The sequence below is a fragment of the Hemitrygon akajei genome, chromosome 20 (genome assembly GCF_048418815.1).
Source record: "Hemitrygon akajei chromosome 20, sHemAka1.3, whole genome shotgun sequence".
In the NCBI taxonomy this organism is placed as follows: Eukaryota; Metazoa; Chordata; class Chondrichthyes; order Myliobatiformes; family Dasyatidae; genus Hemitrygon; species Hemitrygon akajei.
The window spans coordinates 33,387,166-33,405,126 of NC_133143.1; the positions used below are offsets into that span (position 1 = coordinate 33,387,166).

Consider the following 17,961-nt stretch of genomic DNA (forward strand, 5'->3'; position numbering starts at 1 on the left):
TTGACTGTAATGGAGCCCTCAAACATTGGCATGAACCATGCAGAGGACATCACCCATGAGATGGGGTCTGTAGTCAGTGACATAACCAAATTGTTTTGCTGCACCACAGACATTACTGCACCAGGTCGCTGGGAATTTGGGCCAGTTTTCAGTGTCCTTTACGATAAAGGCCTCTTTTACCCTTCCTTCACTGTTACTGAAGCAGGGTATTGCACTGAAGTGGTTGCACCATCTCATGCCCACTGTACTCTCAGCATCTCTCTAAACCCTGAAAAGGTCAGGTGCATAGAAGCATTTGTTCCAAGACAAGCACTGTTCATCGCCTCTGGGTCTAAATCCCCAACTGTAAGCTCATTGGATACAAACTTCACCAGGACTGCCCCTGATGCATAGGGTTAGGCATTAAATTCTCAGCTTCCCAGCAAGCCCACATCGCAAAATAAGTGAATGGATGACATACAGTGGCACAACAATCCCATCCCTGGAAAACTCTTGCTCTTCCAGAGCAACCCTCAAGCACCACTGACCTCTTTCAGCTTCACACTCCGGGGAGGAAGCTCCACTGCATTCACTACGAGGCCCCAGAGTGGGAGAACTTGTCGCACAGTCAGACTCCGGACTCAACAGTTCCAGGCTGGGGGAACGAGTCACAGCGGGGAATGGGTTTGGCTGGTCCAGTGGGCTGGTTGGGCAGGAGCTTAAACTGGACTCCGACTGGCTCTCCGAATCTTCAGAGACAGGGTCACTGCAATTGTCGTCATCAAATATCTCAGATGTCACTGCAAAAGAGAGGTAATTACTGAAAATCAATTGGCATCTAAATAAAAATCCATCATTAAGCAAAATTTAGCTTCATTAGACTGGACAACATAATTTATTAATCAAGAGACATTTCCAATTCAAAGTAACTTATCGGGATCCAGAGCACCACAGGTGAGTGGCTTTATGTCTACTTCGCTGTTTCTGATTTCGGTGTACAATACTTTTTAATTGTGTGACCTCAAAGGTCATCTGAACTATTTAATGTGCAGATCCATTCAACACTGTTCCTGTGAGGAAATGAATGTGCAAACACAACTTGAGGACATGCCCATATCCTTTAGAAGCTTCCTTTTCCATTATAAAGGACTTGGCCCAATGCCAAGAAATGAATGGCCCTCTTATAAGACCAGAATAAAACAGAGGAGGAGAATTAGGCCATTCGGCCCGTCTAGTCTGCTATGCAATTCCGTCATGGCTGATTTACCCTCTCAACCCCATTCTTGGGTTTTCTCCTAGAACTTTCGACACCCTGAGTAAATCAAAAACCTATTATCCTCCAATTTAAATATGCTCAAAGACTTGGCCTCCACAGCTGTCTGTGGCAATGGATTGCACAGATTCACTGCCCTCTGGCTAAAGAAATTCCTCCTCATCTCTACTAAATGTACACCCCTCTATTGTGAGGCTGTGCCCTATAGTCCCAGACATCCTCTCCATATACACTCTATCCACACCTTTCAATATTAGATAGGTTTCAATGAAATACCCCCTTCCCCATTCTTCTAAACTCCAGCGACTACAGGCCCAGAGCCTTCAAATATTCCTCACACATTAAACCTTTCATTCTTGGAATCATTCCCATGAATCTCCTCTGGACCATCTTTTCTTAGATAAAGGGGTGTAAAAAGCTCAGAATACTACAAGTGCAATCCGAGCAATTCCTTATAAAGTCTCTGCATTATATGCTTGGTCTTATATTCGAATCCCCTCAAAATGAATGTCAACATTTCAATTGCCTTCCTTACCACCAAGACAACCGGCAAGTTAATCTTGAGGAAATTTTGCACAAGGACTCACAAGTCCCTTTCACCCCTGATTTTTGAATTTTCTCCCCATTTAGAGAATAATCTATGTCTTTATTCCTTCTAACAAAGTGCAAGACTATTCACTTCCCTCCCCTATATTTCATCTGCCAGTTCTTTGCCCATTCTCCCAATCTGCCTAAGTCATAATGCAAACGCCCTGCTTCCTCAACACTACCTGCCCCTCTACTATCTTCATATCAGCCACAATCTTACCCATAAAGCTATCAATTCTGTCATTCAAGTCATTGACATATAATATGAAAAGAAGCAGTCCCAACGTCGGCCCCCTGTGGAACACCACTAGTCACTGGCAGCCAACCAGAAAAGGCTGCCTGTTATTTCCTCAAAGAACTCCAATATATTTGTCAAGATTTCCCCTTAAGGAAACCAGTTGGCCTATTTTACCATGTGCCTCTAAGTATCCAGAGATCTCATCCTTAAAAATGGACTCCAACATCTTCCCAACCACTGAAATCAGACTAACTGCCCTATAATTTCCCTTCTTCTGCCTCTCTCCGTTTTTAAAGACTGGAGTGACATTTGCAATTTTCCACTCCTTCTGAGCCATTACAGAATCTAGTGATTCTTAAATGATGATTACTAATGTCTCCACAATCTCTTCAGCTGTGTCTATCAGAACCCCTAGGGTGTAGTTCAGGTGACCTCTCAGATTCCCAAGCACCTTAACAGCAACCACACTCATTTCTGCCCTCTGACACTCCCAAATTGCTGGCGTACTGCTAGTTTTTCCTCACAGTGAAGACTTATTAAGTTTGTCCACCATGTCTTTGTCCCCTAATACTACCTCTCCAACGCCATTTTCCAGTGGTCCAATATCCATTCTCACCACTCTTTTACTCTTTATATATCTGAAAAATATTTTGGTATCTTCTTTCAAATTACTTTCTAGCTTACATTCGTATTTCATCTTTTTTCTCCTTATGGTTTTTAGTTGTTTCCTGTTGATTCGTAAGACCACATATTTTGGATATATACCTCAAGAATGGTTGAAAAGAGATAAATATTTAATGAATATACTGTTGGTGGCTGGTAAAAAGACTCTTACTAGGAAATGGTTATCACAGGACAGCCCAACTTTAAATATATGGATGGAAATTACAATGGACATTTACAGAATGGAGAAGATAACAGCATCTGTTAACCATAAGCTGGAACAATTTGATTCATACTGGGGAAAATGGTTTAACTACATAATGCCTCATAGGCTTGATTTTATTCTCACAAATCAATGAATCTGTTGTAAAAAAAAAGATCACTCCCTACTTGTACATAGTTCTTTCCTTTTGCTTGTTTTTTCTTTCCACTCTTTTCTATAAGTGTATACCTCAGATAAATACTTAGTGGAGATTTGTGATATTATGATTATATGATATATATGTACAATGTCTGAAATACATCTTATGGAAATGTTTGTTTGATGATGAACTTCAATAAAAAAATAAATTACAAAAAAAAATTTAAAAAAGCTTCCTAATCCTCTAATTTCCCACTAACCTACGCTATATTATATGTCCTCTCTCTCGCTTTTATGCTGTCAGCCACAGTGCCTCATCATCCCTTTAGAATGTAAGCCTCCGTTAGTCTCGATAGACCATGGATTTGCACCTTGGAAAGTTTCCACAGCGCAAGCCAGGGCAAGGTTTTTTTTTAATGGAAGACCGGCAGTTGCCCAAGCTGCCTTTAGAATACTTCTTCATCTTTTGGATGTATCTATCCTGCACCTTCCAAATTGCCACCAGGAACCCCAGCCATTGCTTTCTGCCATCATCCCTGGAGGTGTCCCCTTCCAATAATCTTTGGTCAGATGCTCTCTCCTGTCTCTGCCATTCCATTTACTCCACTGTAATAATGATACATCTGACTTTATCTTCTCCCTTTCAAACTGCAGGGTGACATCAATCATATTTTGATCACAGTCTCTCAAAGGTTCCTTTACCTTATTATACCAAACTACACCTAAAAGATCTTGATCTCCCAATCCACCACATTGTGCCTTTGGACTTGAATTGTCTGATACACTACACTTTCTCTATACTGCTTCACTATATTCTGCATTCGTTGTTATTACCATCTCTACTTACTTATGTATAAGACATAGGAGCAGAATTAGGCCATTTGGCCCATCCAGTCTGCTCTACCATTCAGTCATGGCTGATCCTTTTTTCCCCTCCTCAGCCCCACAGATGTGGCATTATCTGGATGTCGAATTATCTGTGGATGATGATGATAAGTGGAGGGGCAGGTAGTATAGAGGAAGCAGGGTGTCTGCAGAAGGACTTAGACGGATTGAGGGAATGGGTAAGGAAGTGGTAGATGGAACATAATGTAGGGAAAGTACAGTCATGTACTTTGGCAGAAGGAATAAAGGTGTGGACTGTTTTCTAAAAGGGAAAAAAAATTAAAAATCAGAGATGCAGAGGGACTTGGGAGTCCTTGTACAGGATTCCCTAAAAGTTATCTTTCAGGGTGAGTTGGTGACAAGTAAAGCAAACACAACGTTAACATTCATTTCAAGAAGACAAAAATACAAAAGCAAAGCTGTAATGCTGATGCTTTATAAGACATTATTCATTCAAAGGCATTTGGGAGAACTGTGAGCAGTTTTGGGCTCATTATCTAAGAAAAGATGTGGTGACATTGGCAAGGGTCCAGAGGAGAGTGAAACATATGAGAAGCGTTTGATAGCTCTGGTCCTGTACTTGCCGGAGTTTAGAAGAAAAAGGGAGGATCTTACTGCAACCTACTGAATATTGAAAGGGTCTTTATAAAGTGGTTGTGGAAAGGATGTTTCTTATAGTGAGTGAGTCTAGGACCCGAGGGCACAGCCTCAGAATTTACCAACGCCCATTTAGAACAGAGATGAGGAAAAATTTATTTAGCAAGAGGGTAGTGAATCTGTGGAATTCATTGCCACAGATAGCTCTGCAGGCCAAGTCATTGGGTATATTTACAGCGGAGGTTGATAGGTTCTTTGTTAATCAGGGCACCAAAAACTACGGGAAGAATGCAGGAGAATGGGATTAAGAAGGATAATAAATCAGCCATGATAGAATGGCAGAGCAGACTGGATGGGCTGAGCGGTCTAATTATGCTCCCCTATGTCATAGGCAACAGCTTTTCACCATATTTCAACCCATATAACAATAATAAACTAATTTACCAATGACCTACCAGCACCATTTCTAGGTTCAAAGGGCTAAATTAGATAATTAATTGCACCTAGGAGCCCCATAAGACAGATCTGACTCCAAGGGATGAAAAGGCTTTTGGCATTTTATCCCAAAGTCCCACCTTATCAATACCCTGTCAGCCATCAAACTCCATTTAACCATTTAAAATAGTCTCTGAAGGAGATGCTCAATATCTATTCTAACACAATTAAATGTATATTTTTTTAATAAAGGATGTAAAAGGTAAGAATGCCTGAAAATGTGTTTAAAACACTTTGAAACTAAGTAGAACAAAACGACATAATTAAAACACTTCTATCCCGTGTCAGTGATCCTGGGGTGGGGGGGGGTCAGCCAGTTTTAACGTGAAGCTGTGAGCTGGAGGGCTGATTGCTGTGGTGAGTCCAGAAATACAGAGGGCAGTCAGCCACTGACGACCACCCGTCAAGAAAGACCTGCATTTCTGCACTGAACTTTTCGTGCACAGAAATCCAGCAATCCCAGAGTTAACAAATCCCCTTGGAAGCATGATGGAGCTCACTGAATGTTCATGAACGTAGTCTGATGTAGTGCATCAGTTACACATGAACGTTTCCAATCTCAATCAGCTCAATCACTGCAAGTCGGAACGTCCTTGTGAGTGACGCAGGACATCACAAAAGCAGTTGAACCGCTGAGCAACGACATCGTGTGCAAACAGTCACCAAGACGCCTACTTCAGAATAACCAATCACTGCATGTCTATGCAGACAAATGTTTTCACATAATCTGGGATAAATCTGGCAACCCGCTCAAATTTTCAGTCTGAACTGAGAAAAGGTACGGTGACTCAGAGACCCACATTTCATTCTGCATGAAAATTATCAGCTGGATTCTTAGAAGCAAGACATGTATTACGTAAGGCAAAAACATAACTAAAACGAAAGGTGAAATCCCAGCTTTATCTCTGTCATTTTATTGAGAAATAGTGATTGCAGAGTATTTAATTTTTAGAAGAGATAAAGTGGAAAAGGAGGAGAGGTTGCGCTGATAATAACGTAAAATCAGTTTGGACTGCAGAGTCGTGCAGCTGAATGCTTCTTTCTTTTTTCAATCTTTTTATTGATTTAAAATAAAAAGTGTGTACACAAAGAGGAGGAGGATATATCTGGTATATATGTCAATAGCAGTACATACAGAAGGTAAAATAAACAATATCAGAATCACACATAGTGTTGATCTACAAAGTATGAATTTGATATAGAATGTATAATTCTCCTCTTATCAATTTATGAAGAAAGGAAGGACTATTAGAAATTCTTATATAAAAGAAAAGAGAAAAAACCACTATTCTAAACGGAGAAAAAAGGACTGGGCAGTCCATCCTGAGAGAAAAACCAAGAGAAGAGAGACCCTCTGATCACATCCAAGGTTCTGAAAAAATAGCTGGAAGAGAATCAGTACAAAAATCAGATCATATTGAATAAAAGGTCGCCAGATTCCTTCAAATTTAAAGGATGTATCCAATGTCCGACTTCTTATTTTCTCTAGACTTAAACAGGACACGATAGAGGAAAGCCAATAAAAGGCCGTAGGAGGGTTAGGGTCCTTCCATTTAAGTAAAATGGCTTTCCTAGCCAATAAGATTGAAAAGGCTATCATCCGCTGAGCGAAAGCAGGAATATATCCTGCTTCCGATGGAATAATCCCAAAAATAGCTGTAAATAAGTTTGGTTGTAAATACAGATCCAGCACTTTTGATAAGGTTTTAAAAACATCTTTCCAAAAATTCTCCAACTTTATACAAGACCAAAACAAGTGAGTTAAAGTGGCCACCTGAGTACTGTATTACATCTATCACAAATAGAATTAATATTGGGAAAGATACGGGCTAATTTATCCTTTGACAGCTGAATGCTTCAGTTGCCCGGGTTCAGTCCTGACCGCTGGTGCTTTGAGTGTGGAGTTTTCACACGTGACCCTTTGAGGCCTCCCAGGGTGTTCCAGTTTCCACCCACGTTGCAATGACATATTTGGGAAGTATTGCAGTGTGTAGGTGAGTGGTTATGCCTGAGAAGAGAATGCGGGAAGAATCAGAAACAAAGGATTAATATAAATGGATGGTTGATGGTCTGTGTTGTATTTCTTACCCTGGCAGTGGTGAGCGGTAAGAGAATCAAGGTTCTCTCAGGGGTGTGAGAGAACAGGCTGCAGGGAAATAAGTGGAAGAGCTTGACTGTTTCTCACAGGTTGAAAGGAAGCAAGTGTCACCCCACTGCTTAAGAAAGGGGGGGGAAGAGAAAACAAAAAATGGGCTTCCATGAGAAGAGATAAGCAAACTGATTCTATGAGGAGTGAGGTAATTTCATTAACACATACAAAATTCCATAGAGGGCTTGAGTGGGTGTGTGTGGGGATGTCAGTTCTCCTGGTGGAGGTGTCTCAGAGGTGGATAACAGGAGACACCATGTCTATATAGTGGCATTTTAAAATATGTTCAAGCATGGTCTCTTTTCTCCTGCTAATTAACCTAATTTCATTCTCATGTTCCAGCCAGCTCTCATCCGCTAATATTTGTCAGAGCACCAAGTAAATATCATCCAGAAGTATCTTGGGAGCAAAGCCTAACTCACATTGTCTGATAAGTAATTTCAATAATACATATCGAAGACGCTGCTTACACTCTGTACCGGAGCAGACACAGAGCTCAATAGAATAGCTTTAGCTGTCTGGATAAGAATGACTCAATGAGGAATAAAAGTATTTTTGACACAAAGGTTAAACATTATACAAGACAAAAACAAAGCATATTGAATAAGGACGTACAGAATTAACCAGAGGTTAGCATTTCTGGGCACGAGAGATGGTATGACTGTGATTCACACCAGTCCGAATCACAACCCAGCCAGTCTTAGCTCAATTGCATTTATGGCTTTGAAGCAGGAGAATTAATGGATTCCAGAAATCCAAGCAGATATATCAGTGTTGTATTCAGGAAGTCCCTTGTCAGAGGCATAGAGAAAAGGGGTTAAACTAAAGACCTGCCTGCCTGTCTGTCTTGGTGGATGTAAAAGAGAGGCTTTCTGACCAACTACCCTACCCACCTAAATCTAATCATTTAGTCATTACCACATGTTTTTTAACGGGACTATGCTATGGACAAACTGGTTGCTACATCCCTATGTTATAAAGTACTTCAAAACCATCCCAGAGCTCCTGAAAGGTATTTTTTTTTAAATCACAAGTATTGTCTTAAAATATTTTCTGCTCACTCAGCAACAGCGCCTGTATTTATTAGGAGTTTGAGGAGAATTGGAATGTCATCAAAGACAGATGCGAATTTCTACAAATATGCCGTGGAAAGCAGTCTGACCGGTTGCATCACCGTTTGGTGTGGAGGGACCACTGCACAGGATTAGGAAAAGCTGCAGAGGGTTGTAAACACAGCCAGCTCCATCAATACACCAGCTTCCCCAGCATCAAGGACAACTTCAAAAGGCAATGCCTCAAAAAGACCATAAGACATAGGAGCACAATTAGGCCATTCAGCCCATCTAGTCCACTCTACTATTCCATCATGGCTGGTCCCGGATCTCACTCAACCCCTTACACCTGCCTTCTTGCCACATCCTTTGAGGCCCTGACCAATCAGAAAACGATCAACTTCCACCTTAAATATAGCCACAGAGATGGCCTCCACTGCCATCTGTGGCAGAGCTTTTCACAGATCCACCACTCTCTGGCTAAAAAAAAAATTCCTCCTTACCTCTGTTCTAAAAGGTCACCCTCAATTTTGAGGCTGTATTTCTGGATACCCCCACCATAGGAAACATCCTCTTGACATCTACCTTATCTAGTCCTTTCAACATTCAGTACGTTTCAATGAGAACCCCACGCATTCTTCCTAAATTCCAGTGAGTACAGGGCTAAAGCTGCCAAACTCTCCTCATATGTTAACCCTTCATTCCCGCAATCATCCTCGTGAACCTCCTCTGGACTCTCTCCAATGACAACACATCTTTTCTGAGATATGGGACCCAAAACTGCTGACAATACTCCAAGTGCGGCCTGACTAGAGTCTTATAAATCCTCAGCATTACCTCCTTGCTTTTATATTCTATCTCCTTGAAATAAATGCCAACATTGCATTTGCCTTCTTTACCACAAACTCAACCTGTAAATTAACCTTCTGGGAGTCTTGCACGAGGACTCCCAAGTCACTCTGCACCTCTGATGTTTGAATTTTCTTCCCATTTAGATAACAGTCCAAACTATTGTTCCTTTTACCAAAATTCATTATCATATATTTCCAAACACTGTATTCCATCTGCCACTTCCTTGTCCACTCTTCCAACTTGTCTTAAGTCCTACTGCATTGCTTTGCTTCCTCAGCACTACCTACCCCTCCATTTTTGTATCACAATTTGCCACAAAGCCATCAATTCCATTATCTAAATCATTGATAAACGATGTGAAAAGTAGCGGTCACAATACTGACCCCTGAGGAACATCGTCAGTCAATAGCAGCCAATTAGAAAAGGCCCCCTTTATTCCCATTCACTGCCTCCTGCTTGTCAGCCATTCCTCTATCCATGCCAGTATTTATCCTGTAATGCCATAGGATTTTATCTTGTTAAGCCGCCTCATGTGTGGTACCTTGTCAAATGCCTTCTGAAAATCCAAGTAAATGACATCCACTGCCTCTCCGTTGTCCACCCTACTGGTTACTTCATCAAAGAATTCTAACAGGCAAGATTTCCCTTTACAGAAACCATGCTGACTTTGACTTATTTTATCATTAGTCTCAAACTACCCCGAAACCTCATCCTTAATAATAGACTCCGACATTTTTCCAACCACTTAGGTTAACTGGCCTATCATTTCCTCTCTTTTGTGTTCCTCCCTCTTAAATTGTGGAGTGACATTCGTTATTTCCCAGTCCTCCAGGACCATGCCAGAATCAAGTGATTCTTGAAAGATCATGACCAGTGCATCCATGATCTCTTCAGCAACCTCTCTCAGAACTCTTGGATGTAGTCCATCTGGTCAAGGTGACTTATCCACTTTAAGAGCTTTGAGCTTTCCTAGCACTTCTTCCTTCGTAATAGTAATGGCACTCACTGCTGCTCCCAGACACTCGCAGACCTCTGGCACACTGCTCGTGTCTTCCACAGTGAAGACTGATGGAAAGTACACATTAAGTTCACCTTTGTCCCCCATTACTACCTCACCAGCATCATTTTCTAGTGGTCCAACATCAACTCTTACCTCCTGTTTACTTTTAAATAACTGAAAAATCTTTTAGCTTCCTGCTTTATATTATTGGCTAGTTTGCCCTCATATTCCATCTTTGCTCTTCTTATAGCTTTTTTAGTTGCCTTTCATTAGATTTTAAAAACTTCCCAATCATCCAACTTCCCACTCACTTTTGCTACCTTATATCCCCTTTCCTTGGCTTTAATGCAGTCCTTAACTTCCCTTGTCAGCCATAATTGCCTACCACTGCTATTTGAGAACTACTTCTTCTGTGGGACATATCTATCCTGTGCCTTGTGATCCATTCCCAGAAACTTCAGCCACTTCTGTTCAGCTGTCTTCCCCACCTGTATCCTCCTCCAATCCACCTGGAAACGTTCCTCTCTCATGCCTCTGCAAGTCCCTTCACTCCAATGTGATACTGACACATGCGACTTACGCTTCGCCCTGTCAAATTGCAGTATGAATTCCAACACTGGCTCTGTAGACATAACCCCTATTCTCTCAAGAATTAAATAAGAAAGAAGAAATAAGAAATAAGGAATGAACTTACCTATTTACCTTGCCTCCACCTGTTCTTGACAAAGCCCTGTTGAGCCAAAGCCTTAACACTCTGACAACAAAAGATCCCACAATGACCACTCCACAGACGGTACCCCTTTTTAATGGAGAATGGGTTTTTAAAGCTCTTCGCCGGGCTAGCGTGGAATTGCCTCTACCGCATCTGCACAGTACTCCAATCAAAGACTCCCACTGAAAGACTTCCTGCTTTTTTAAACTCTTTGCTGGATTTGCGCGGCATCTATCATTAAGGACCCAATCACCCAGGACATGCCCTCTTCTCATTACTACCATCAAGGAGGAGGTACAGGAGCCTGAAGCCACGCACTCAATATTTCAGGAACAGCTTCTTCCCCTCCGAATAGACAATGAACCCATGAACACTACCTCAGTATTTTCCCTCTTTTTTTTAACTACTTATTTACTTTAATTATCTATATACTTCCTACTGTAATTTCTAGTTTTTATTATTATGTATTACAATGCACTGATGCCACATAACAACAAATTCCACAACTGAAACCGGATTCTCTATTTTTCAGGGATATGTAGACCCCTGAACTTCCTCATAGGATCCATGGAATTCTATGAGGGGAGTCCATATAACTTCTCCCTGAAAGATGTCATCTCTATCAGTGGCCAGCGCCACAGAAGACATGTCAGCTGAGACAACAGGTCCATTAGTAGGAACAGAAAGCACAAACGTTTTATTTAGAATAGCTATGTTAACACAGAGTCATTCTAAATTTGAGACAAAAGATTGAGTCATCAGGATTACTGACTTCATTGTTTCCTCGTGGGTAGATTAATACAACATAACACATTGTTATTAAAATACACACAAAAAGATCTTTGGTGTGCAACAGAATGATGATTGATTATAATTAGACAAATTATGTAAAAGAGTGAACAAAAATGATTTGTTCAGTTGTGTTTGAGATGCTGAACTACAGAAAGTACGTAATTCAAAGCAAAACAAAATAGTTTCATTTGTCTAAAGTCACATGAATGAAATCACAACTGATTCACAATGTCCAAGTATTAAGATGAATGACACATCATTATCCCTTCATATTTAAGATAACAATTTTATCACTTCTATTAATCTCTCGTGTGGCATTGCCCATTTTCCAAATCTCTTTGGAATGCTTTTCTACATTAAGGACTCTGCATGAATGTGAGTTGTTACAATTATATCATGGTGAGGATCAGCAAGGCACTGACTATTGACCACTGATAATTGCCTTAACGATCAACAAGAATTTGTTCACAACCCTGTCCTTTTGTATATTATCACTGTTTCTGCTATCCCGCATCATAGTGACAAGTGAGTGGCTACAATTAAATAATCAAGCTTTGTGGTCAGATTTTTTTATTTCAAATTGGCATTGAATAGTTAATTGGATCTGACGGTGACTCAAATGCCAGTAAATTCTACAAATCATCCAAATAAAAATGGGCTGTCAGTTTGATCTCATCATTTTGAAGTCCAGTTGCATTTGAACTCCAATGTAAGATTTTTTTTCCTCTTTATGCACAATGAAATTAAAATTCTAACTCCAAACCACACAAAAATAAAACATCTTTTAAATATTGAAGATTAAAATCTATTTTGGAATTCTATCTTGGAATTTTTATTTTCAATTATTAGTGTTTCAGAATCAGAAATATAAAAAATAGATAAATAAGCAATGTTAGAAGAGATTAAGATAGTGAGGTAGTGTTCATGGGTTCATGGACTGTTCAGAAATCTGATGGGAAAGGGGAAGAAGCTGTTACTAAAACATTGAGTGTGTATCTTCAGGCTTCATTATTTAAAAAGTCAATTAAAATCTGATGGAATACAGCATTGTCAGGAAATGCTCTCTTCCTGATATCTAAGTAAAGACCTTTCTGCTGTTCACCTTTCCGTAACCCCTTTTATGATCTTTACGTATCCCAAATGATGTGCAGCTAATGAATTATTACTGAAAATTTAGTGTCTAATTTGCACATAAATGAAAGGGTAGGGTTTTATTTTGATTCAGCAATGTTGTTTGAGGTAGAACTATTGATCCAGACATCCGAAAACAAAAAAAAATAACCACAGGATCACGTACAGGATTGAGTGGGCTTCTGTGTAGTTTCCTGGCCAACAGTCAGCAACTCGTGTGGTATACCAATCCATTAGCACTCAAGCCTCAGAGACAATTAGAAGCTTGCCTCTTAAATGGGGCTCAAACCTGATTCAGAGGTGAGAGTGTCATGGCTTTCCCTGCAGACCGATTTGTCTTCAAACAGGTTGCCTTGCACGTTGGTCTGTAACTGGTCCTGAGCTGCCAGTTCATGGGATGAAGAAGGTTCTTAGATCTCAAACCTGAGATTCCTTATCTCTTTCTGCAGATGCTGTCTGACCTTCAGAGCATTCCCAGCTATTTTTACTTTTATTATGATGTAAATGCCTACAGGCAGATGTGGTACAACTCGTTGCAACTGATTTAGGCTGCACAAGCTACTAACAAGTATGGGTAGTTCTATACTTAACCAGGCTGACAAAATGTGATATAGCATCAGGGAAACATTAACCATTTTAAAAGCACCATCAAATCAAGGGGAAGGTTCTGATCAAGAAAAGCATGATTAATAAACCTGAGATTATACCGTACTTTGTGCAGATGAAGTTTCCCAGTAGACAGGAGCAAAGTACAAAATGGGAAGTGGGTTGAAAGTTCACATTCCGGTAACATAAAAGTCACCCAAAGCAGAGTTTCAGGGGTATAAACAGACTCACTGAATAACTCCTCAGGATCAGTCTTCAGGCTGGATATGAATTCCACAGAGTTTCCGTTACCCTCAGCACCGACCCCCCGTCCTCTGGGTCCAATCACATTGGAGCGCCTCCTTTCATGAATCTCATCGGAGATCATCTCCAGCTTCTTCAGGGCTGCCTTATACTCTCCCTTGGCCAACGACAGCTTGGTCTGCAGTTCATCCACATTCTGCTTCAGTTGCTATCAAGAGGATTTAAAACAGCAATTGATTTACAGCTAGTGAGTTGAATGTACCTGGTGGACTGAGTTCACTTCCTGTCAAAAGATTCTGGTATCTTAAATACACAGCTACAGTCAACTGAAGGAAGTGTTTTTTTTTTACAGATTTAATTGAACTAATCTAACCAAGATTACACAAAATATGCAGCAAATTTATAATAAGAGATTTGGCTCTATGACTGAGCAACACACTATCTGCTGGGGGAGCTCAGCAGGTTGAGCAGCATTAGTGGGAGGCAAGGAACTGTTGATGTTTCAGTTTAAGCTGGCTTTTGACCTACAACTTTAATAAATCCTTTCCTCGCATGGACACTGCTTGTCCTGCTGAGCTCCTCAAACAGATTGCTTGTTGCTCTAGATCCCAGCATTTATAGTCTCTTATGACTCGATGCCTCTGCAAGCATTCGTACTCCCCTCCTGCCCATATCTTCTCACTTCACACTGCATTCTACAAATATCTTTGCCCTTATTTCTGCATCAATTCTCTCTGCTGGTATATCAGTTTTATCTGCTTCAACCATTTAGCTTATTCCATAAACTCAAAATACGTCATGACAAGGAGGAATTATAACAGTTCTGACTTCTGACTTCTAACAGTTCTGCATACCTGCCTATTGTGTAGTACCAAGCGACTTCTAATAAAGGCAAGTCTAGAGGTTTAACAGTCCCTGTGAAGGGTTTCACACAAGTGGTACAAATTCAGCACATCACAGATTGATGAAACATTAACAATTATGCATGGCTTCAGAAATCCAGCAAAGATGACAGCAGCAAACTGGAACATCCTTCCCCAGCTCGCTGCTCCAGCAAGGTTTGGCCATTATAAGCACCAGCACCCAGTTCTAGTAACATCACAGAGAATTTCATGGAAGTGCTCACCTCCATCTGCAGATAGTACTTGGCTTTCAGTTCGAAATAAGGCCTACACAAGAGACAGAAAATTCAAGTTTACAACTGAGATGATTCTTTCACAGAAGCAAGACTCCGCGGAGCCCACATGAATGGGTTAAGTGGGAAACAGAGTGCTGGGGAGTACACTGCATGCAAAGAGCTGGGGGCTAAGGTGGGACCGGACTGCAGTACTCACTTGGATTTATTAATGGCTCGCTTCAGTTTCTTCTCCAGTTGCTTCATCCTGCTCATTGCTGCATTGTACCTCAGCGCTGTTTCCTTATGTAACAGCTCACTCCTCGTCTTGGTCTGTTCTGCTTCCATAACCTGGTGTAGCAAATTAATCAGCCGGGTGAACTCTAATTTGCTTTATAGTATATTTAAAAATGCCCTACCATAAACAGTTTACCTAAAAGACATGAAAGATATATCAATTTGTAATTGGAAATTCATAAAGAAAAGCATGGAAAGAGGACCTTTGGCCATTGAATTGCTCTATCAACATACCCATCTACACTAAACCAATATTAATATAATTTTTGATTCTCTCCATATTCTCATCAGCTTCCTCCAGATTCTACTTCTCAATTCACAACTTGTTCAATTGTTAGCGGGTGATTCACCTACCAACCCATACATCTAGCATTACACAAATACAAGGGCAACCACTGAGAACCGAAATGAGGAAATTTCTTTAGCCAGAAGGTGGTGAAGCTTTGGAATTCAGTGCCACAGGCGGCCATGGAGGCCAAGTCATACTTAAAGTGAAGGTTGATGGGTTGTTGATTAGTAAGGTTGTCAAAGGTTATGGGGGTGAAGGCAGGAGAATGGCGTTGAGGATAATAAATCAGCCATGATTGAACGGTGGAGCAGACTCGATGGGCGGAATGGGTTAATTCTGCTCCTGCGTCTTACGGATTTATGGTCTTAAAGAGGTGGGAAGAAACGTGATCACGACAAGAAAACCCAGACAATTACAGGGAGACTCTCCGCGCAGACAGTAGCAGAGCTCAGGATTGAACCCAGGCTACCAGCTCTGCTGAGCGGCAGCTCCTGCAGATGCACAATCAAAATGCTGGAGGAACTCCTCATGGCAAACAGCATCGATAGAGGGGAATAAACATTTGATGTTTCCGACCAAGACTGTGTCACATACTGCTCTCAGCTTTAAAGAATGCAAGACCAGTCAGCTCCTCACACAGTGAAGGTGAGACTGGAAAAGATCAGGAGCAAGGATTGAAATAATCAGTTTAAAATAGAGAAGGAAAATTAGTTGTTCTTTTCCTGATCTGCAGACACTGCCCAACAAAGTCACCCTTATCAGATACCCATTGGTTTAAATATTGGCCCCCAAAACAGCTGCAAAAATCACACAGTCTTTGTTTTCCCATTGCAGTCTCCCTACCCAACCCTTACATACTGAAATTAAAATATCAAAAGCATTGGATTACATTCACAGAGTGGATATCGACATTCATGAATTCTTTTGCCGCTGATGCTTTTGCCAAGCATCAAACAGTCCAATAATAAACGTGGTCCACATTTCACAGCATCGACAGCTGTTCTTGTTTAGGATTGCCCTAGGTCGAGATTCACCTCAGCATGAAGCAACAGCTGAGGCCACAGAGGAAGAGAGGTTAGATATGAAATAATTGTCATTCAAGATGTGCAGTGGACATCTGCTTTCCTGCTCAGCTCCGATAGGAAATTATGCTGAGCGCAGGAAAGCTTACCCTTGACATGTGATGAATCGAAGTTTTAATCAGAGTTTTTTAATAGACACCAAGTGGCAAAATCTAGAAGTTGGACATACGTGTGCACATTTCTTTATGTGAAAATTATGCATAAAAATAGCTGTACTTCAGGTAGGTCATGCAAAAAATTACTCCTTGGGGAAATTGTGCCCATCAGGAAATGAGACCAAATATTTTTGCCCAATTCACCTCAGCACAGGTGACACTGACCAGTGTCAGAGATGCACCGAATGGTATCAGAGGTCACATGCCACATTTCCTCAGCTGGGGTTTCTGAGGACAGCCCAACGCTCTTGCACGAGGTAATTGGAGGTTCACACTGTCGAGTCCACACTTTGCACACGGCATCTGCCGATCTCACTGTTCAATGAGCAGCGTTTCACGAAGCAATCTCTGGATGATCACAGGTTGGGTCAGTTTTGATGGAAGATGTATGCAGTGATCACCACTCTGCTCGTCTCGGTGCCATGGCAACACTCGTCACGAGGAAGCCAACTAGTTACAGTCCATCACGGGTGCAGTGCCAGACACACCCCTTTACCCAGCATTCCACTCTCTCTACGGCAGTCTTATCTTCCCTCTATGATGTGCTGCACCGGCGTTCCTTAAAATACCTTCTCACTGAGTGGCATGAGTGCCCAGAGCGCCACATTCAGCTCCCAAAAGGATGGAATTGCTTTTAATACATTTCCATCTGACTTCAAGTGATCATTTTCAGGAGATTCCAAATCAGTTTTTGCATCAATAAAGATCCAAGACCTGGTTTTGAGTATGAGAAAGAACATAAGAAATGGAAGCAGAAGTAGTGCTTTTTGGCCTCGTGCCTGCTCCACCATTCAGTAAGACCATGACTGATCTTACCTCAGCACCATTTCACTTCACAAATCTTCTCCTTTAATCCCAAAAAGAAATCTCTCAACCTGTCTTGAATACACTCTGCAGCCAAGCCTCGAGGGCATGCTTGTGCAGACAATTGTCTACACAGTGTAGAGACTGTGGGAGAGGAAATCTCTTCCCTGAACAGCTGCCCCCTTTTGTTCTGGGACGGTGAAGCCTGGTTCTCATCACCTCAGCCAGCGGAAATGTCAACTCTTTAACCATCCCATCAATCCCCTTAAGGATTTTACATGTCCATGAACCAAAGTAACGATACATCAACCTCAAAAGAGAGAAACAATATATTAAAAAAGGAGGAAATTCCTCCCACTGACCCAATAGGAAATGAAGGTTTCTCTGTAAGTCAGTGGTTTGATAAAGTACACAAAATGTGACAAAACCAACAAAGAATTTAAGATCTTGACATACTGTATGTTATAATTACATGGGGCTAGAAGGCACAGACAGCTAATACACAGTAGATTTCCTTTTGTCTTATTGGAGGCATATCAGAAATACAGAGGCAGCTACAATGGATGACCCAATAGAAATTGCAGCTAGTAGTCACCACATAGAG

General features: G+C 41.1%; 1 protein-coding gene across 2 annotated transcripts in view; it reads right to left on the reverse strand.

The window, feature by feature from the left end:
- Window positions 1-17,961, reverse strand: part of sh3bp5b (SH3-domain binding protein 5b (BTK-associated)) — a 66,674-nt gene that overhangs the window by 2,932 nt on the left and 45,781 nt on the right. For both annotated transcript variants that reach the window (XM_073024106.1, XM_073024107.1), the window contains exons 5-8: window positions 14,951-15,081; window positions 14,743-14,785; window positions 13,605-13,824; window positions 528-779 (exon numbers count right to left, since the gene is read on the reverse strand). In XM_073024106.1, the coding sequence (XP_072880207.1) occupies window positions 528-779; window positions 13,605-13,824; window positions 14,743-14,785; window positions 14,951-15,081 (646 nt within the window). The remainder of the gene's footprint in view (window positions 1-527; window positions 780-13,604; window positions 13,825-14,742; window positions 14,786-14,950; window positions 15,082-17,961) is intronic.